The 23,153-nt window shown below is 32.7% G+C and overlaps 1 protein-coding gene across 5 annotated transcripts in view; it reads left to right on the plus strand.

Moving 5' to 3' along the window:
• The window catches only part of LOC118181920 (transient receptor potential cation channel subfamily M member-like 2), a 248,503-nt gene that overhangs the window by 113,264 nt on the left and 112,086 nt on the right, over positions 1-23,153 (plus strand). For all 5 annotated transcript variants that reach the window (XM_085814764.1, XM_085814766.1, XM_085814765.1 and 2 more), the window contains one exon: positions 20,578-20,793. In XM_085814764.1, coding sequence (XP_085670890.1) covers positions 20,578-20,793 — 216 coding nt within the window. The remainder of the gene's footprint in view (positions 1-20,577; positions 20,794-23,153) is intronic.

Below are 23,153 nucleotides of genomic sequence, written 5' to 3' on the forward strand. Positions count from 1 at the left end.
AAATTACATTACATCTATGGGAGTGTATTCGGGACCATTCGCTAGTTCGTCAAATCGAGAGTGTTCGTAAAAAAGAGGTTCGTAAAAACGAACGTCTACTGTATACGGTATCATGGAGGTTAGAATCAAAGAATATGTATTGTAAAGAAGGAAAACCTCTGCAACAGACGTGGCTGTGGCTCCGTTCCATCATAGAGGGAAACAGCTATGCATGTCTGATATATCTGTCGCCAAAGCTCGAAACCGGTGTCAAAGTTCATAAAATGAATATCGTTTAAAATTTCTTTAACCACTTGCGCTAAAAAGACATGCCACTCACATCAAGATGCTTTTGTCTCAAACCCCTAGCGACGTGAACACCACGTCGATAAGCATTTATCGCAAAAATGAAAATAACGTGGTGCACACGTCGCCTAACAACGAGATTGTTTATTTCTCGAGTTACAGCTCTGGATCGCACTCGCAGATGCGGAGCGGCGTAAATGAGACACTTTACCGCTTGTTATGTTGTAGTGCACGGCACCGCAACCGTGAAGTTTAGTCTTAGCGCAAGTGGTTAAACTCTAAAGGAAAAGAAAATATTTTTTGGCGCAAGTAAATTAATTCATGGATTAGTTATTTTCAGGAAAAAAAAAAAACTACGAAAATCCGTTTTTAAAATTATTGCAAAAAATCCAAGAAGAAACGTTTTTTGATAAAACGTTTCTTCTTGGATTTTTCGCAATAATTTAAAAACGGATTTTCGTAGTTTTCTTTTTGTCAAAGAGCGTTTCTGCTTAACACGTGTTTCTCAATTTCCTGTACACATCGCGAAGAGGGAAATTCTGGCCGCCAGGTTCCGTCGCCAAATCCCTTGGCAAATTTTCCCTCGCATTCTAGCGGCGTAATAGCATTTTAATTGTATGGAACCTTTTCTTCTTTACATAGACGTTCTTTGGTTAGAATAATAATGGGATTTGGCGACATCTTGATGCGCAGTAAACGGGTCATTTTGGTCTTGGCGACAATTTTCAAAATCGTGCCAAAGCTTTACCGTATACTAGAATTTTACCGCAAAATCTTTTTAAACTTTTTTTTTTCTTCTTTTTAATAAATACATTGCCATTTTGCAGTAAAATAAAAGAATAGTAATCAGTCATCTAGGCTAACCATATGTAATATAACTATATTTGCTAAAATATCGTTGATTATTCTAATTCAATTTTTAAGTAATTATTTTTATGTTATTCATATAATTTAATGTTGCTTCTTCCCTCTAAATTCATTTATTATTAGTAAGTAATATTTCCAAATTTCAGGAAATTTTCTCTGGCATAATCCTGAAATTAATTATAGCAGTATGATGACATACCATCACGAAATTTAATGCACATATTTTTTCCTTATGTATGCTGCGAAATAAATATAAAATACCTCTATTTATTAAAATGGATTTCTTTCTTTCGTTTAGCTGCAGAATGTCTGCAAAAAAAAGCCTTATTTTATTCCAGATTGGGAAGAAGGTGCCTTTTAAGAACATACCTCACGCAAATTAAATTTACCTAAAATCTAACCTAACTATTTAGCACTGCGTTGTGATTTATAAGGACTGGATTAGCCTCGTTGTTGAACTGGTGATGATCATGAGTAATAATTAAATAAAACGTATATATCTTAAATTTTATTAAGTTTTTAAGCGGAAAAGTAAACAAAATTATCAAACAAAGTGTACCAAGAATAATTAAGAATAAATATCGTCTGGGATTTATTGAATAATTAAGTGAATTTGCTACACAGTACAAGTAATACCATAATTAACCTCTTAGCACAGCCAACGTACATTACGCGGATAGACTGGAATTTTCTCGAAACATACCTGGAAAACCTGGAAAAGTCAGGGAATTTCATTCTCCTGTTTGAGTGGCAAATTTTCCGTCCTCTTTTTACATAGACGTTCTTTGGTCAGAATAATCTCCATGTATGGTACAGTGGGATTTGGCGACATGATGATGAGCAGTAAACGGGTCATTTTGTTCTTGGCGACAATTTTCAAAATTATGCGAAAGCCGTATCGTATACTAGGATTTTACGGCAAAATCTTTTTTTTCTTCTTTTCTTTTCTTTTTAATAAATACCTTGTCATTTTGCAGTAAAATGAAAAAATAGTAATCAATCATCTAGGATAACCATGTAATATAACTATATTCGCTAAAATATCGTTGATTATTCTAATTAAATTTTTAAATAATTATCTTTATTTTTATGTTATTCATATCATTTAATGTTGCTTCTTCCCTCTAAATTTATTTATCATTAGTAAATAATATTTCTGGACTGGAATTTTCTTGAAACACACCTGGAAAAGTCAGGGAATTTCATTCTCCTGTTTGAGTGGCAACACTGTATATATATGTACGCCGGTATCGGCGAATGTCTTGTTCTTGGTATTATGAGTTAGCATTATGCTAGTTTTCTTTCTCTCAAATGATTTTAAATATAAAGGCTACAGGGTTAGCTATTTTATTTTAATTTACTGAATAAAGCATGAATTTTATTTAGATTTGTCTTAGTTTTATTTAAGGGAAGCAAAAATATGCTTTGCCTTTATCGCCACTGCCAACAGATTTATGGGCCCAACGCCAACAGCTAATCTATCATCCATTCAACTCAGCATTGAAGGAATGTAGGTGAAGAGGGCTGTTATCCACGAAAAGAAGCTGACTTGTCTTAGAAGTTTGTTCAAGTTGTTGTGCTCACACTTAATTGAAGATGTTATTACTACCTGAAGGTTTTGAGCTGTTAAACCATGACAACTGGGATCGATAGAAAGTCGATATGAAAATGCTGTTACTGAACAGAAATTGTAGGAGCTTCATAGAAAATAAAGAAGAGGAATTAGATAAAAGTGCAACAAGGCGTGAAAAGCAGGAATTCACACTGAGAGAGAATAGAGCCTTCACTACACTATGTTATGGAATTAAAACTGAGTTCAGGCCGCTGATGCAAGAATGTTCAAGTGGTAAAGAAGCACGGGAAGTTCTACAGAAGCAATTCAAACTCAAAACAAGAGCAAGGATAATTCAGTTACTGGATGAATTTTTTAGTATTAGATACACGCCAAATGAAGGAACAGGATTATTCATTGCGAGGATAAGAATGACTGCAAAGAAGTTGGCTGAAGCTGGTCACAACTTGGCAGATCTTTTTAAAGGATTCCAGGCAATAAGGAGATTACCCCAGGAATACTCCGGCATTGTACAGTTGATCTATAGGTGGAAGGACGAAGATTTTACACTGGAAAGAATTGCTGAAGAACTGGTAAGGGAAGAAAGCCGACTTCGCCAGGTAAATGCCGATTTAGAAGACAGCAAGGTAAGCGTGTTTAATACTATTGGTTCAAATGCTGGGAAAGATAAAGTTGAAAATAAAACTAAATCTAAGAAAAAGATGGGGAATATGAGAATAGGACCATTTTTCAGATGTCATAAATTTGGGCACTTAATCGCCCAATGTAACGAAAATGTAAGTAAAAATCAGAAGTTTAAAATAGATGATAAAAATGGACAGTTTAAAGATAAAGAATTAATGTTAGTAGAAAATTATGTAACAACTACGGATAAAGGAGGTAACGCGCTCGGCAGAATCGGAGCTTTGGCGATTCCAGATTAGGCGTTTTTCCGGATTATAGATCATCAATTTAAATCTGGTAAGATGGCATGCAGAAATTATACAATTAAAAATATGAAACCGTAATTTATGAAATAAAGAGCAATTATGATCTAAAAGGTATCAAAATTTACCAAAAAAAAAAAAAAAAAAAAAGAGCTTAATATTTATTTGTTTATTAAACATTTCTTACAATGTAAGTTGTTTAACCCTCTGAGCATTATGACCAGGTTTAGATGGTCAAGATGGCCTACCTCGAAAGCGTTACCGACGCTTCTAGGCAGTCAGTGGAAAAGTGTTCGAAAGCGTTACTGACTGTTCTAAGCGGTCAGTGGTGAAGACCTCGAGAGCGCTGTGACCGCCTTAAAGCGGCCGTGCAGATGTGTCAGCGCCTCCCTTATTTCTGGAACCCTGGAGATCTTTAAATGACATCTCTCAGTAGGAGTTTAAGAGAGTTGTTCTTCTTGTTTTAGACATATGACAAACTGATGCAAACATTCTTCACTAAATAAATAAGCAGCATGTAAAAATTTTCCAATACTATCTTTAAACAGATAACATTTTCATAAAATATCCTTTAGATTTCAAACTAAATGCAAAATATGCAAAATGCTTGTGAATTCAATTAAAAAATAGCATATCAAAATATTTGCATTATTTAAATAAATTTACTTATGATTGATTATGTATATGCATAAAAACGGCAAGTTAAAAACTTTCAATTGAGTCGCACGAACCGAATAGTACTGCATTCAGTTAACCTGAATTACATGCATCTGCATATAAAGAATAACATTACTTAAACAATATGTCAGATAAAAATTAGAAAATCAATAGTCTATTTTAATAAGTTATAATAAACATATTCTTGATAGGAGTTTATAAAACACAAACTAATTTAATAGTAAATATAATAATAGCGAATTAATTATTCTTTTTGGAACAATACTCGTCGCTTATACTGGTTTGCTGAAGTTTTGTTTTAATGCATTTTAAATCATCCAAGGCTATTAATGTACATTAATATGAATGTGATTTTTATTAGAAAAAAATTTAATAAGTTTGATTTTCTTGTGTGCTCATGCTTTATATATAACTTTGCTCAACTCAATGAAACTACAAGCAGCAACGAAGAGTTGAGTTAAAATTTCCATATTTTGTTACATAAATTATTAAAATACTATACAGCGTAACATCTGAGTTTCCAAAATGTAACCCGCAACTTTTCTAGGAGTTACAAATTTGAATTAAAAAAATAGCAGTAAATAAATAAAAATGAAATACTAATAAAAAAAAGCAGGAAAGTTTTCTTTATGTTTGTTTAGTTTATTTTATTGTTTCTGGATACATATTGTTGGCAAATGGTGAAGTTGTCGTTGGCAAATGACACAAAATAAAGATAATAAAGAAGAATGATCTGTATTATTTATTATTTAAAATGCATATAAATTTCCTCTAAAATAGTATCAGTTTTAGACTGAATGTTGTGTAGACAGTTGCAATGATATTTTAACTCGATAAACATATCAAATGCAGTTTCCTTTTTGATAACTTCATCAGCAATCTGAAGAACCTTTTTGACTCATTAGATGATTTTGAATAAAACTTGGATTAGTCCGATTTAAAAAATATTTAGAATTACCGAAATAATAAAAGCTAACCTTATTTTAATTTCTTTATCAAAGTACTACATTCTTTAGTCAGCAAGAACTGATCATAGAATCAGAGCCTTATGCCCAAGATTCATAGGTCTAAGCAGTAAAAAAAGCTTGTCCCTCTAGAGAAAATCATCACATATTACGGAAAAGATTTTGCAGGACATCATTATTTTAGGCAAAACACGACTTTTTAAATTTAATCTCTTGTATTAAAGATCAAGTATTTTACCATAACTTTGTTTTCACATATGCAGATGATCGCCATGTTTTTAACTTCCATAGCTTAAATTAAAGAAATACACATAGCAACTTCAACCATGAACATGTGACTTGAGAGAAATTTTTTTTGGCATGCTATGCTAAGGAATGACTAAATATTGATTGATTTTACATTTATGTTAAATGACAGTGATTAAAAAAGAATAGCTGTAGATGTGTAAAAACACCTGTACATGTAACCTTCTGTATTTCTAAAGGAAAGCTTAAAATGGTTCACAATAATGGATGGCTTTGATCATTCAGTAAAGTCATCGTAGGTACATTCAGTTCGCGGTTTTGAAGAACTGCAGCAGGTCAGATTTGTCGAATAAGAGTAATTACACCCCTGGGGGACTGCTTTACTTACGGAACAGAAAAACAAGTTTTTAAACACACGCATACAAGAGACGTACCTTTTCTCACAACATAAATGGCAGATGTGCTAATTTGAACACATGCTTTCAATCAGTTGCTTGCTCCTAACAAAGGTTCCCAGCAAAGTCTTGTACTGTTTTAAATATGCTGTGTTCGAGCATTGTGAATGCTTCCATTCATTATTTTTAATTTGAAACAATATTAAGTTGTAATTACTGGCTAAAATGGCTTGAAATAAATTGATACATTATACGAAAGTTTGTAAAAACGAAAACTCGAGTCACTTCCTTTCACATAATTTCTGATTAGCTCTTCCAAAATATTTTAAAGCTTACTTTACAACATACTAGAAAAGTCTACATTTTGGGAAATTCATTTGCTGTTTTTAGTTAGTAGTTTTAATTGGGGTTGTTATGTAAGAAGGCATTTAATCATTGTTGCTGTGTTACAGTGCTTATTTTATTGTATAAGTACTTGTAAGGCAGCAATAACGCAAATATTGCTTTATTTGTTAATATTATAATGCATAGAGGAACTTAAAAAAATAATAATTTTTCCTTTATAATGTGTCCTTAAAGGGTTTCCAATAAAAGCATAGATAACTAAGTAGTAACATTAATAACATTATATTCAATTAATTTACTAACCGAATATGATAAAAATTTCAAATTCGAAATCCGTCCTTATACTGAGTACTTTTCTCAGAAAGAAAAATATCTTCAAAAAATATGTGCTGTTAATACATTTTTGGATAACTTCCTGAGAAGAATTCATTCATCATAATAATAATATATAGAATCCATTAGGTGCTTAAAGCCATGAAACAGGTAAACTTAACAACACATTCAACAGGATCACAGTCATGGTCGGTTCGGTGTTTTATATATGGGAAAACTATGAAGACTATCTACCTAAGAGGAGGGATGCCTACGTGGAGGAAATTCTGAAGAAAGGCTAGGCTAGCATATTACACATGAGAAAAACCACCATGCAGTCAGCCCGTTCGCCTGAGATCAAACTCAAACCAGGCCAAATTGCCAGTATTCAGAGGTCTTAACTGTTCGGCCATTGATGAGGCCTTGAACACAATCATGAATCTTCAAACTTATTCAGCTGGACGTGCTGTTAATTCCATATATTCTCCTGAAGTCAACCATCAGAAAACCCAGTTTCGTAGAAAACTACAAGAATCGAGTCATTAAAGAATTTGCTAATTACATTGCATCAGCTAAATAATTTGCATGTCACATAGATTTAAAAATTTAACATAGCACGTAAAGACACATTTTCCTAAACAGATATGGGCTAGCCAATGGTCGAGCGGTAATATCGTTGAACACTGTTGGTTCGACCCGGGCTCAAGTTCTGGCAAACAGGTTGACTGCATGGACGCTTCAGTGATTTTCCTTCTGTGGTTCAATACCAGCCAATTTCCCTTGGGAAGTTCTCCACGAAAGCATACTGGTAAAATCATAGTATACAGTGCAGCCTTGGCGCGATTTTGAAAACAACACCAAAATGACTCGTTTAACTACTCATCGTGTATATCCCATTTACTACTTATCATAAATTCGCCAAAAGTAGCCAAATCCCTTGTGGCACCGGATACTAGAATTAAACTGATATACTTTCATTAGTAAGATAACACTTTCTTACTTTGCTGTAATCAAATAAACTAAACTAAACATAAAACTGTCATATGTTTTGCTGCCTTTTTAAAGGAAGTTTCACATTCAACATCCCTAACAGTAATGAGATAATTTTACTTGTTCGCATATGCCATATTGACATATTTTACCCATTCAAATATTCAAGAGGATAATTATAACTCTATTTTGGCTGATCATAGAATAGACAGAAACGGATAATAGACTATATGGAAATAGACGATAGAAATGGATCTTTACGTAGATTTTGTGCAGTTTTTATATAGTGTTTTTAACTGACTGCTTATAAATACATTTAGATAACATAACTTTAAGAATATCAAATTTATGTATAGAAATATTGCTTTAGATGAACTATACAATGAATATTACAAAAAGTATTTTTCAGAAAGGCAATTTAAGACGAAAATTATTGTGCGATATTCATTTTAAAGCAATACTTTCCTCCTTAAAGTTATAAGGTATTTTCTACATCCTTTCTGCATGCTTTCGTGGTGTAATGTAGTGCATTCGGTGTATATTCAAAAGGTCCAAGGTTCGAGTCCCGGCTTAGGGCTTTGCTCATTCATTTTTTATGTTTTTCCTCCACAAATGACCTAATGTTCTACAGTGTCATCCGAACTAAAAAAAAAGGGGGATGGATGATAATTCTTCACCACCAGGATTTGTCAGTTGGGCCTCCTAATCTGCTGTCGGCCTTTAAAAGGTGGAGTATATAAGGTATTTTCTAACTTCTCACTGCATCCTTCATGGTGTAATGGTTGCACTCTCAGCGCGTGTTCAAGAGGTCCAGGTTCGAATCCCGGCGAGGGCATTGCTAATTTTTCACGTCCTTAGCATCAAAAAAACCTAATCACTCTACAAATTTTCTTTCTGACAACAATAACTGGTTTCATATATAATATTTTACATGAATTCTCATGTATGCATCTTTTTGGCACCTGAAAAATTTTTGCCGAACATAATAGTAAAGTAACTGTATGCACTAATAGAACTATAAATGCAAAGTTGTATAGTCTTGTATATATCTGTACTGAAATAGATAAGGTGGTATTACTGATCTGTATAGCATTTGAATAAGTTGCAATTACTCTAATTATTTGTAGGTTAATGAAGTTGATGTTACGACCAAGTTAGGTTTTTTTTATTATTATTATATTTATTTGTACTAAATATAAATTTAGTAGAATAGTTATTGTTTGTACTATAGCATCATAAATACTGTATAGCAAAGTCTAATGTATCAGTATTTTTAAAGAGGAAATAGTATCACTGCTACGTACAGTATTTGTAAAAATTGTAATAATTGTAACTAAGTATTTGCAAGGTAATGAAGTTAATATTACAATATAGTTAGGGTTGGTATTGAAATTACTATTCATTCTAGTATTCACTGTATCTTGAAGTCTATTGCATGCATCTTGTTTGTAAATGAATAATTTTTGTTGAAAATATATTTAATAGAATGGTAACTGTATGTAATATAGCATCATAAAATACTGTGTTGTTTAGTCCTGTATATACAGTCAAAAGTCGTTAATCCGGACTCGTCGGGACTTCGGCGATTCTGGATTATAGATCATCAGTTTAAATCTGGTAAGATGGCATACAGAAATTATAAAATTAAAAATATGAAATCATAATTTATGAAATAAAGAAATATTATGATCTAAAGGGTATCAAAATTTACAAAAAAAAAAAAGCTTAATATTTGTTTACTTTATTAAATATTTCTTTCAATGTAAGTTCTTTAAGTTGCTTCGTTTTATGTGATAATACTTTCTCTTTAATTCTATAAACAGACATAATTTCTTGTTCAGTTACAAAGTTCCGCTGTTCAAGTCCTATAATTGCTATGTCGAGAATACCGACCAATTTGGCAATCAAAATTTTTTCGTTTTCAATAACCTCTGTGTCACTTTCTTCACTATCGGAAGCGAATTATAATGACGAGGAATTTGATTTAAATCATATCAAAGACGGAGTACATCGAGATGAAATACTACATTTAGTAAGGAATTATAAGCCAAATAAAATAAAAAATCTGCCCTGAAGATAAGGATAGTGCTGACAGATTAACTTCCAATACATTGTGTGCCGCAGCGTCTCCCCCCCCCAGAGCAGCGTGAAATTGATAAACAGATTTCGGAATGGTTAGAGAAACAAAGAATATGCCTTTATCCATTTTTTGCAGCAATTCCACTTTTTGTTTAATGGACTTCGAAACATACTTTCGCTTTGTAGATCCTTTACATATTAGTAAATATGTATCGGAAATTCTATTTGACATAATCGAAAGTTCAAGCTTACTTTTATAAAATTGCTCAAACAGTCTGCAATGTTATAGTGAAAAGTCATGGTACCAAAAAAGTTATGGTGTCCAAAAGGTCTGGTACCTAAAAGGTTTCCTACTCTGTTGACAAAATACTTAAAATTTTTCAACAACAGTAATATACTAATATCAATAAGCCCTGTACATTTGCGTTGTGTTTTCGGATTAACCCTGAAATCAATTTGAGAATGAGACGGGTGAAAATCATGAGCACACACACAAAAATTTAACCTTTGAATGATCTAGAAAAACTTATTTATTTAACTATTAATGCCAATTATATATATATATATATATATCCATTAGTTGAAAAAAAAATATCAAAATATATTCAACAAAATTTGAACTATTGTTTTACACATCCAACATTTCCAAGTAATTATTTTTTTATAACATCCTTGTAATACTATTAAATTTAATATTGCAAATCTGGTAAAACATACCAAAATAAACTATAAATTTAAGAAACAAAATTTGAACTATTGTTTTACACATCAAACATTTTCAAGTAATTATTTTTTTAACATCCTTGTAATTACTATTAAATTTAATATTGCAAATCTGGTAAAACATACCAAAATAAACTATAAATTTAAGAACACTACCCTCCCCGGGGAGAAAATAATAAAAAAAAATTAACAAGCTACACTTTCTACTTCACACAGAATTCATCAGTACAACAAAAATATTGCTTAATATTGCACTCAATATAATCATTTAAATACTATTATTGCACATAATAATTTTTATTATTTAATAATTTTTTTTCTTTGATTAATTAAATATGGTTTAACCGGATAAAGATAAGTAATGACACATTTACTATTCTACAAACAAGTTCGTCCTGAGAGAAACAAGAATGCTCTAATACAAGCACTATTACAAATCATCCTCACCAATGAGTAATTCAAAAAAAACATTCAAGTAAATAATTTCCTGAAGAACTTAATTTTCTTAACCATTAAGTTAAGTTACAATAATTTTAATAAGGTTATAAATCTTTATTCCATTTAATGCTTTTACTTGATTGATACACCAAAGAAAAATGATTTCTATAGAGTTAGGATAAAGTTATCAACTACAAAAAATTTAGGGTTCAACAAATTAACAAATTAAGTTAATTCAATCATTTTAACTGCAGAAATCTATAATATTTAACTAACCAAGAATTAACCAAAAAAAAGAAAAGAACTTATCTGTTCCATGAGCAGAAGGAGCATCAAACAAAAAAAAAAAAAAAAACCATCGAAGCTCATGAGGAATGCTGGCAGCCTGTTGAATGGGAAAAAAAATGTTTGTCGAACAGTATGGATTCATTACGGTAGCCTAGAAGTTCTAGTAGATTTTAGGATGAACAAATGAGGTTCCAATACGGCAAGCTAAGTGAAATACAGTGCTGGCAGCCTGTTGAATGGAAAAAAAATGTTCGTCGAACAGTAAGGATTCATTACGGTAGCCTTGAATTTCTAGTAGATTTCAGGATGAGCAAATGTGGTTCCAAAAGCAACGGTTGTAAATTAACGCTCTGGTTCCGAGTGAAGCGACGAATCAATGGTGCGCATCATTTTTCTAGAAATTTACTTCTGTATATTTTTCTTGAGATACACAAACACACACAACAAAAAAAACTGATGAAAGAATTTCGATTTTTTTTTTTTCGAAGACATAGATGCCCATACCTACGGCCCGTGCTCACAGCGCTTAGCCAAGAGGCCCGTAGGTCTATCGGGGCGAAGCTCCATTTTCTTCGTCGGAGTCAGCTGTCGCCTCCGGCCGATTCAAAGGGCAAAAGAAGTGTCAGAAAGTGCAAAAAAAGTGTAAAAAGTGCACTCGTCCCACAAAACAACCCGTTAAAAGGGAGAGCGCCGGACTGCCAAGTTGGCGCAACCCATTCTTCGCCGAAAGTTAAAATAGTTGCAACAACAGCATACCCTCATGTTATCAAACTTGCCAAATCCATTACTTTGAAACCTCAACGGAAAATCTATGTCGCCAAACCCTCGCCAAAAAAAACACCACCTGTGACCGGGGGAAATTAGGAATTTCAACAACCCTGCAAGGGTCCCAACGAAAGAACGCTGAAAACTCGCAAAAAGTGACTTTTCAACCGGAAAGAAGGCATTTCATCCCCCTTTAACTAAATCACAAGCGAAACGAAGAAAATTCTACTAATTAAAGCTCATAACTGAAATGCAATTAGAGTTAGAAAAATGAAAGTTATGCCAAATTAAAGAGCTAATTTTTCTGCAACTAATGATATTAAATACTAAGAAATCAAATTAATTTTTGACATGAAAAACTGAGTTTATTACGTAGAAAAAAATACTTATCCATTGTTTGCGTGTACAAGATTGAAGACGCAGTTCGCGTAAACTCGGAAAGCCAAAATATATTACACTAGAATTAATAGGCCCAAAAAGAATATAACCAAACTTGTGTAGCTCAAATTTTAAATAATTACAAATTAAAATTTTGATTTTTATGAATCACTTAATTAAATTAAATTCGGTACACAACATCCCTCCGATGATCGTGAAAAAAATTTTTTTGGGGGTCCTAAAATTTTTTTGGCTAAAAAAATTTTAGGACCCACAGACAATGGAAAAGTTTTACATAAGTTACTAAATACGAAGAGGAAAAAAAAAAAAAAAAGTACATAATGGTACCACATGTTAATCGCCAAACGAATAATCAACTCAAAGCTAGTTGTCACGGAGAGCAGTGATAAAAAGAATTAAAATTCAATTACAAAGCACAAAGTTTAAATCAATTAAATTCAAAATCTAATTCCAACTCGAATAACCAATTAAACAGCAGCAGGAGTGAAGTATCAAAAAAAAAAAAAAAATCCATTTGCAAAGCAAGTCAACAAAAGTACAGAAACCATAAAAAAAAATCACCAGTGAGTGAAAATTACACCTTAACAAATCAGTCAACCAACAGTGACACAAAAAAAATCCTAAAAATTACACACTGAACTGAACCAGAAAATGAAACAAACGGAGAACACCCCTAGGAACGGAAAAGAGAACTTGACCAAAAAAAAAAATTAAGCCGAAAAAAACTAGAACGCATCTAGAAGCAAAAGGGGAAAAAAATTTAGACAAACTTACTTGGAAACAAGGAAATTAAAAATTCGGACCAGCCGAAAAAATCCTTAAAAACAAAACACTATTGTGTCAAGAACTCGAAACCGAAACTAAAAGAAATTCACCAAATGCAAACAACTCCTAGAGCAAACCAGTTGTAAAATACTGAGAGAAACCTTTAACTATTCCTTCAAGAAAAGAAACTAACTCTTTAAAAAAAAATCAAATTCATAAACAATTCAAGCTCAAACCAAAAAAAAAAAAAAAAAATCAAATTCTGAAAATAGCCAAAATGAATCCAACAAAACAAAACTGAAGCAGGTTACACACAGAATTTACACGTAAACAAGAAGGTGCCCAACAAAAGGTTTGCCACAATTTTTAAAGAAAACAATGCTGCCCCAATGTTCTCAAAGTCTAGATCCTGGAGAGTAATTAAAGAAGATGAAGAGTATGCATTGCACTCTATGTAGCAATCGTAAGCATGACTACTTCACAACAAAACTACAAAACTGCAGGCACAAAAATGCAAAAGCAGACAAGAGGGAACTGTTTACACAGAAAAATCTCAACTCAAAATCTCAAAATCCATAAATCTCACAAAACCCAATTCTATATTTCTCCTTAAACCACTTCAAAACAAAACTCCTTGAAATACACTAAGCCTCAAGAGCAATCACAAATTTTTTTAGTAACCACACAGTATAACCAGAAACCAGAAAAGAAAAGTTTTTGAAAGACAACCAACTTGAAAACAGAAACTCAGTACAAACTCAGTGGAGTTAATCTCTCTTAAAAATCTTAAAAATCAAATTACAATACTTCTCAAAACAAACCTTCACTTTCACTAGTATCAAAGTTTAAATTTCCAAACACATTTCACATCCACTTTTTTAAAGTTACTACAACACTGCAACAAGTTCAGCCAAAGAAAAAAAATTTAAATTCAAAATCAAAACAATAAGCTATTAAGCTCAAAAATTGAAAAACCAAAAAAAAAAAAAAAAAATCACTGTTAAAACCAATGTTAGACCACTCACAAATAACCTCACTATGAATCAATCTTTAAAACTACTTGAAAAGCCAACAGTTAAGAGTAAGAATAATATCTTTTAACTACATTTCCAAAACTTCAAACAAAACCAACTCTACCTTTCCAAAAAAAAATCTTTGTTTTTCAAAATTCACAATTCAAAAATTTTTGCTGTAAAATGCAAACCTCTCTAATTTACTGTTTTGACACATTTCTCAGACAGCAATAAATGTTCACAGAATTCTCAAACTAGGTAGAAAATTAATAACACAAACTCAGCAAAGCTAAACAAAAACTTCACTCCCGCTGAAAATTAACTTCCAAGAAAAAATCAATCAATCCCTAAATAAATAATCACTGTCCCGCGCAACTTTACAAATCTCACCAAAATTAACTTTAAGAAACAAACATTTCAGATTTTTCAACATTTCAAAATCTCAATTCAATTAGGTATTGATTCCATGGAAAACAAATCCAATAACACATCTCAAGAGGTTTTAAAAGAAAATTACTAATTCCTGAACACAAAAATACTGCTCTGACACTAATTCAATTAATTAAAATTAAAATTCTTCAAAATAATCACTCAAAATGCAATAAGCAAAAAAAAAAATCAATTCATTAACACAAATGCAATTCTCACCAAAACTTAAAAGTGATGATAAATGGATGTCAGTAATTGCAAGCATATAAAGTAAGGATGTATCCCAATGTGTGATTAACACGCGTGCCTTTTAAGCTTATGTTGCAAACATACAGTTGCAAAAGTGTGAAACAGTAATCCTCAAAATCAATATGTAAAAATTCAATACAAAATTTTGCACAAAAAGAAAATACTTAACTAAACAGGTACTGCATGAAAATGTTTGTGTTGGATACAATAGTTTTAAAGTCCAAATGTGTATCAGTAGTACATATCTGGTATGCAACCTCAAACAATAAGTATAAAATAAGCACAGTAATACGACCACTGTATAGGCCTGTCACTGTAACTAACTAACGAGTAGGGTTTCAGTAAAAAGCCTAGACATGTGGAAGAAAACTTTCACATAAATATGCAATAGTACACATGACAATCACCAGTCTCAAGTCAAAATTAAATTCCACTATAAGCGAAAGCCAAAAGTGATGCAAAAATAAACAGCACAACAAAAATTGTTAAGTGCTAAAATTTGGTTCGAAGGTTCACGGCACCAATATCTTATAGTGAAAAGTCATGGTACCAAAAAAGTTATGGTGTCCAAAAGGTCTGGTACCTAAAAGGTTTCCTACTCTGTTGACAAAACACTTAATATACTAATATCAATAAGCCCTGTACATTTGCGTTGTGTTTTCGGATTAACCCTGAAATCAATTTGAGAATGAGACGGGTGAAAATCATGAGCACACACACAAAAATTTAACCTTTGAATGATCTAGAAAAACTTATTTATTTAACTATTAATGCCAATTATATATATATATATATCCATTAGTTGAAAAAAAAATATCAAAATATATTCAACAAAATTTGAACTATTGTTTTACACATCAAACATTTCCAAGTAATTATTTTTTTAACATCCTTGTAATTACTATTAAATTTAATATTGCAAATCTGGTAAAACATACCAAAATAAACTATAAATTTAAAAACACTACCCTCCCCGGGGAGAAAATAATAAAAAAAAATTAACAAGCTACACTTTCTACTTCACACAGAATTCATCAGTACAACAAAAATATTGCTTAATATTGCACTCAATATAATCATTTAAATACTATTATTGCACATAATAATTTTTATTATTTAATAATTTTTTTTTCTTTGATTAATTAAATATGGTTTAACCGGATAAAGATAAGTAATGACACATTTACTATTCTACAAACAAGTTCGTCCTGAGAGAAACAAGAATGCTCTAATACAAGCACTATTACAAATCATCCTCACCAATGAGTAATTCAAAAAAAACATTCAAGTAAATAATTTCCTGAAGAACTTAATTTTCTTAACCATTAAGTTAAGTTACAATAATTTTAATAAGGTTATAAATCTTTATTCCATTTAATGCTTTTACTTGATTGATACACCAAAGAAAAATGATTTCTATAGAGTTAGGATAAAGTTATCAACTACAAAAAATTTAGGGTTCAACAAATTAACAAATTAAGTTAATTCAATCATTTTAACTGCAGAAATCTATAATATTTAACTAACCAAGAATTAACCAAAAAAAAAAAGAAAAGAACTTATCTGTTCCATGAGCAGAAGGAGCATCAAACAAAAAAAAAAAAAAAAAAAAAAAAATCCATCGAAGCTCATGAGGAATGCTGGCAGCCTGTTGAATGGGAAAAAAAATGTTTGTCGAACAGTATGGATTCATTACGGTAGCCTAGAAGTTCTAGTAGATTTTAGGATAAACAAATGAGGTTCCAATACGGCAAGCTAAGTGAAATACAGTGCTGGCAGCCTGTTGAATGGAAAAAAAATGTTCGTCGAACAGTAAGGATTCATTACGGTAGCCTTGAAGTTCTAGTAGATTTTAGGATGAGCAAATGTGGTTCCAAAAGCAACGGTTGTAAATTAACGCTCTGGTTCTGAGTGAAGCGACGAATCAATGGTGCGCATCATTTTTCTAGAAATTTACTTCTGTATATTTTTCTTGAGATACACAAACACACACAACAAAAAAAACTGATGAAAGAATTTCGATTTTTTTTTTTTTTCGAAGACATAGATGCCCATACCTATGGCCCGTGCTCACAGCGCTTAGCCAAGAGGCCCGTAGGTCTATCGGGGCGAAGCTCCATTTTCTTCGTCCGACCTCCGGCCGATTCAAAGGGCAAAAGAAGTGTCAGAAAGGGCAAAAAAAGTGCGCTCGTCGCACAAAACAACCCGTTAAAAGGGAGAGCGCTGGACTGCCAAGTTGGCGCAACCCATTCTTCGCCGAAAGTTAAAATAGTTGCAACAACAGCATACCCTCATGTTATCAAACTCGCCAAATCCATTACTTTGAAACCTCAACGGAAAATCTATGTCGCCAAACCCTCGCCAAAAAAAACACCACCTGTGACGGGGGGAAATTAGGAATTTCAACAACCCTGCAAGGGTCCCAATGAAAGAACGCTGAAAACTCGCAAAAAGTGACTTTTCAACCGGAAAGAAGGCATTTCATCCTCCTTTAACTAAATCACAAGCGAAACGAAGAAAATTCTACTAATTAAAGCTCATAACTGAAATGCAATTAGAGTTAGAAAAATGAAAGTTATGCCAAATTAAAGAGCTAATTTTTCTGCAACTAATGATATTAAATACTAAGAAATCAAATTAATTTTTGACATAAAAAACTGAGTTTATTACGTAGAAAAAAATACTTATCCATTGTTTGCGTGTACAAGATTGAAGACGCAGTTCGCGTAAACTCGGAAAGCCAAAATATATTACACTAGAATTAATAGGCCCAAAAAGAATATAACCAAACTTGTGTAGCTCAAATTTTGAATAATTACAAATTAAAATTTTGATTTTTATGAATCACTTAATTAAATTAAATTCGCTACACAACAGCAAAAAATAATAAGCCAGATCCAATTCGAAGATTAAGGAACAATGCAATCTTCAACATTAACTGAATTAGAATTTTAGCTTAGCTTATACAGTCCGTTATACATTAAGCGCGCAAGCGTAAACGTATTATGCGCACACGCATATTTGCAGCCGTAAAGGTCTTACGCGCATGCGTCAACTCGACGCATGCGCAGAAAGTTTGTAGCTTTGAGGTCCATACTGCTGGTGTCACTCAATCGTTAATTCGACAGTTTCATTGGGAGCAGTTCGATCACCCGCCGTACAGCCCGGACTTGGCGCCGTCCGACTATCACTTGTTCCTGCACATGAAGCGCGAGCTTGGTGGCAAGCGCTTTGGATCTGACGATGACACGAAAATTGCTGTGGAGTTGTGGTTATCGAAACTGGCGGGAAGTTTCTTTGACGATGGTATACAAAAACTGGTCACCCGCTATGACAAGTGTTTGATCATTGGCGGAAACTATGTTGAAAAATAGTTTAAGACATGTATTTTCATGTAAAAATAAAATTGGATTCGAAAAAATTGTTTTACTTTTTTTTTTTTTTTTTTTCCCAAAACGGTACTTAGTTTCCGAATACGCCTCGTATGTAGCAAAGGACTGATTGTAAATAAGCTGTGATAAATATATGACGTATGTATTGGAAGAAAAAATTGTAAATCCAGACTATGTATTGAAACCCCTGTTGCACACTGGCTTGTTTGCCCATGTATCTCTTTGCTTTAAGACTCAGTAATTGCAGTCTGACCTCTCCCCCCCCCCCCCGGTTGTGGTGGAGCGGGTAGTAGATAGCTTCCGGAGGCAGAGGCTTTAATCCGTGTAAGGCAGTCTGCTAGGCTGCAAGGCAACGGAGCCCCTGTTCTCTGGTGTATAATAATAATAATATTTTACAAAAGGTATTTAAAGAAAATTTAATCACTTATTCTTTAAATTTTGCTTTAAAAAAAGTGTATTTAATGTGTTTCTCTTCAAGGTATGCTATTTAGATTACTTCTTATCTTTCCTGTAAAATATTTACAAATAAAGCTCGTATATTTGAGATCGTTTGGTATTCAAACCATATATTTATTTATTTTGAAATATCTTAAAAAATCTGATGCTCACATCACGACTTCCTTATACACCAAATAAATTAAACACATTTTTTGCTAAACTTCATTTAAACCTATTTCGTTTGAAAATGAAATAGGATCTTCCATTTCAAAATGCCCATTTGGAACTGCCGATTGCAATAAAAAGGAAGGTGCACTACTAGATGTTATAGCAATCGCGTATAGAAACTTTCAACATTTTATGGTTTACTGTTTTTGAGTTATGCGATATACATGAATACATACGTACGGACACACGCCACACTAAAACTAGTCATAAGTTCCAAATATAAAATTTCAGCATTTTATGGTGAAATTATGCAACATACGTACATGTAAGCGCCATGATGGAACTAATCAATATGGAAATTTTCTTTGAAATATGAAAATCGAAATTTTTCACGATTACAATACTTTTTTCTCACAAGTCAAAATGATGTCATAAATAACTAACTACTAATAAATTTATGATGCAATCTAAAGAATTATTTAAATCTAATACTTTAATCTGGAATAAACTTAAAATATTTGAAAATTAAATATAAACATAATATTAAAATAAGTTGCAAATAATTTGTATTCGAAAAATTAGAACATGACGGGAAAAATTCTCACAAATTCCCTTTGTATATTAAAAAGTATTTTCTAAGAAAATAACTGCTTTTGAAGTAGTTTGAGTCAAAATGCTTGCCGTTTTTGCGACAGCCGTAACGCTCCTGAAAAAGCCATAACGCTTGGGGGGTTAAGTTGCTTCGTTTTTTGTGCTAATATTTTCTTTTTAATTCTCTCTTCCATAAAAGACATAATTGCATGTTTAGTTACAAAGCTCCACTGTTCAAATCCTGTAATTGCTGTGTCGAGAATACCAACTAACTTGTCAATCGAAATTTTTTCGTTTTCAATAACCTCTCTGTCACTTTCTTCACTATCGGAAGCACGCATGGGTAAATGCTTTACGCGCATGCGTTGCGAACGCACGCATTAAACACAAATGCGTAAGTTTGTAGCTTTGAGGTCTGGATTATAGATCTTTACGAATAATTGGATGTCCGGATTACGGACTTTATACTGTAGTACGGTTTCATATTTTTAATTGTATAATTTCTGCATGCCGTCTTACCAGATTTAAATTGATGATCTATAATCCGGAATCGTTGAAGTCCCAACGAGTCCGGATTACACACTTTGTACCGTATTTAATAAATGAAGGATGTTTAAAAGACGTTTAAAAAAAAAAAAAGAAACCTTCACATTCCCTTTGGGCATAATATAAAATCTGAAAGCTTTCAGATTTTTATTTATTTTTTAATTTATCGTACATATTTTTGTTATCCCTTGTAATTTTTTTGATACTCGGGTATATGTTAGCTTTTTGTGCAAAATTCATTTCATGCTTTTTACCATTCTCCCCCCCAAAAAATGTACTTTTTTTATTTTTGCAAAGCTGTTAGGTATTTTGTCAGCGAAAAATCCAGGAAAAAAAAACTTTTGACAATGTAAAATGTGTTATTATGTTATTAAGACAGAAGAGGCATGTTTTACTGGAAACTTCTGATGAGTTTTTCATGTTGAGAGAATTATTGGGAAAAGACAGTGAAAACAAAGTTATTCAAATTATGTATGGTACTTCCTTATTATAAAGGTCCCCATTATTTGAACAGTGCCAAGAGCCCTCTCTTTTGCTTTATTTTGTGATATTTTGCATTACTACTTTTTTATTTCAAAGTTCACTTATGTATGTTAACAAATTGCTTAAGTGTATTTGATTCAGTTTCTTCTTGTTAAATAACTTGTTCAACCAAGATGTTATTTAATTATGTAAGTCTGCTATTTTATACTGTGTATTTTGTGCATATTAGGCAGCCAACACGACAGAAATGTGGATATTCACTCAGGGTACCAATACTGGCATTACAAAAATTATTGGTGATGCAGTTCATAATGAGCTTCTGAGGAGACAAGCTCTGTTGTGTCATAAACATCCAAATCAATCAGGGCCAGCTTTGCCTCCCTTAACACTAGTAGGTGTTACTAGAGAGGACATGATTGTGTATGGTGATATGTTAGATGGGCGAGTAAGTATGGTTATCATATATATTTTAATACGTAAATAAAATAATGTAGAGAAAATGCATTATAAATTTTCATAACAATTCTGAGTTTTATTTCCTTGTTGTGTGTGTGTAAAATGAAAAAATTTGATTAGTTTGAGTAATGCCATCCAAAAAGAGACATGAAATGGCTGTCGATCAAATATGGGAAATAGACATAGAATAAAACAGTAGGATTATATCCAGGTTTTAGTATTCAAAGAAAAATGATTGGTTTCTGCACCTCCTTCCCCCCCCCCAAAAAAAAATAGTCGCCAACTCACTTGAGACTAATTTTCACTAAACTAATACACAGAAGGCAATAGTTACAGATTTTGTGCAGTGGATGCTTGGAATAAGGAATAATGATCCACGATTTCCTGCATTAATATTATTAAGTGATTAGGCAACATTCAGCAGAGAGGGCATTTTCAACGTCCACAATCAGTAGGTTTAATTTGACAGCAATCTCCAGTGTAGTACCTCTAATAAACACCAGCAGAAATTTTCTGTGAACGTCTGGGGCAGATATCCTAGGTGATTACCTGGTAGGTCCTTACATCATGCCAGACTGTTTGACCATCTCAACATACTGTATGTCCTTAGAACAGTGGCTTCCCAGGTTATTGCAGGTAGTTCCGCTTCCCATCTAGACAGACTTATAGTTTATGCAGGATGGGGCCCACCAGCGGCTGAGCGGTAAAGTTGCTGAACACTGGTAGTTCAGTCCGAGGTTCGAATCCCGCGAACGGGCTGGCTGCATGGGTGTTTTCGTGGTTTTCCCCATGTGTAACGTGTATATGAGCCAGTTTCCCTTAGAAAGTCCTCCACAAAGGCATCCCTCCCCTTAGGCAGGTAGCCCTCGAGGCTTTGCCGTAATTAAATAACCTAACCTTATGCAGGATGGAGCCTCGGCACATTTTTCCATCATGGTTCGTAAATTTTTGAATGCCACATATCCCACACGATGGATCGAATGTGGCGGCCCTGTGGCTTGGCCTCCTTCCTCACTGGATTTTTTCTTCTAGGTGGCACATGAAATCTTTAGTGTATGAGATGCCTGTGGATTCAGCTGAAGATCTCATGGCAAGAGTCGTTGCCATGGACAAAATTAACACGACATCAGGAATCTTTGAGAGTGTGCTCCAGATGTTCCTATGCTGATGTCAACTGTGCAACGACATGCGTGGCCGGCATTTTGAGCACTCTCAGTGAGTTTTTCACTAATCAATAACTCTGATTGCGCAACTTTTGGTCTCGGTTATTCGCTTTCCTGACACTGTTGTAAGTTCAGTTTGGAATTCAAATATTCCTCTTTTCTTACTCTGAGAGTGGAATGCGACCCTGTATTGTATGGCAGTTATTGCTCATCTGGATGAGTACTATCACCGTTCTTAATTTGCAAAAACAGTTTAGAATCCCCCTGTATATAGATATTAGGAGGCTGATGATTGGGGCATTGTTATCGAAATTTGAGATTTAAATTATATCATCTTCATTTAATATTTCTTCACATATGCCATTAATCAGACAAATTTTGCTTTTTATATATTCAATCTTGCAGTTAACATCGTCACCATGATATTGATAGCTAGTTATAAATTATGCTAAGCATTTTAAAAATAGCTGAAGGCAGGTCCTCTCATAACCTTTCAATGCTTAACACAACAGATTTTGTATGAAAATATTTCAGAAACTCTTAGTCTTTCTTAATGCTGTATCAACTTTAAAAAGGCTATTTTATAGCTGTATTTTTGTGTGTGCAAAATTCCAATACTGATTTGATATTTCAAACCAATATCGATAGATATGAAGAAAAGAGTTAAATGGAAGTTTTATCTTTTACTAAAACTATTTTAATAAGATGTATAATAATAGACTGAACAAAATAATAGGATGCATTAAATCAGAAAGTTAAGGAGGAGGGGAAATTGCTATGCTAACTAAGCTTAAATGCAACTAAATCTATTTTTTTTCTTTCTCCCATATTTAAGCCAAGAAAATAAAACCTGTATGTAAAACATTTGTAGTAAATTTAGACAGAAATTACAATACATATGTAAAACATCAGTATTGTAATTTCTGTCTAAACCAACACGGCCCTTAAACTTTACTTTTGTTTTACTGAAGTTTTTTGTACAGGGTTTGATAAGATTTAAAAAAAAATTGTGTACAGAGCTTGTTAAGATAAAAGAGAAATATTACTTCATTAGTAGCTTAAAAGCTTAAAATGAGAAGATGGTTTCCTTATGGGTAAATGCTCAAAGGCAAAGTAATATGCAGATTCAATACTGCCATCGATGTTTCTTGGGGGGGATCTCAGCTAATTAAGAGAAAAATTGATT

Source organism: Stegodyphus dumicola, chromosome 4, assembly GCF_044657685.1.
Source record: "Stegodyphus dumicola isolate Sdum_Otavi_A_Nest chromosome 4, ASM4465768v1".
Lineage (NCBI taxonomy): Eukaryota > Metazoa > Arthropoda > Arachnida > Araneae > Eresidae > Stegodyphus > Stegodyphus dumicola.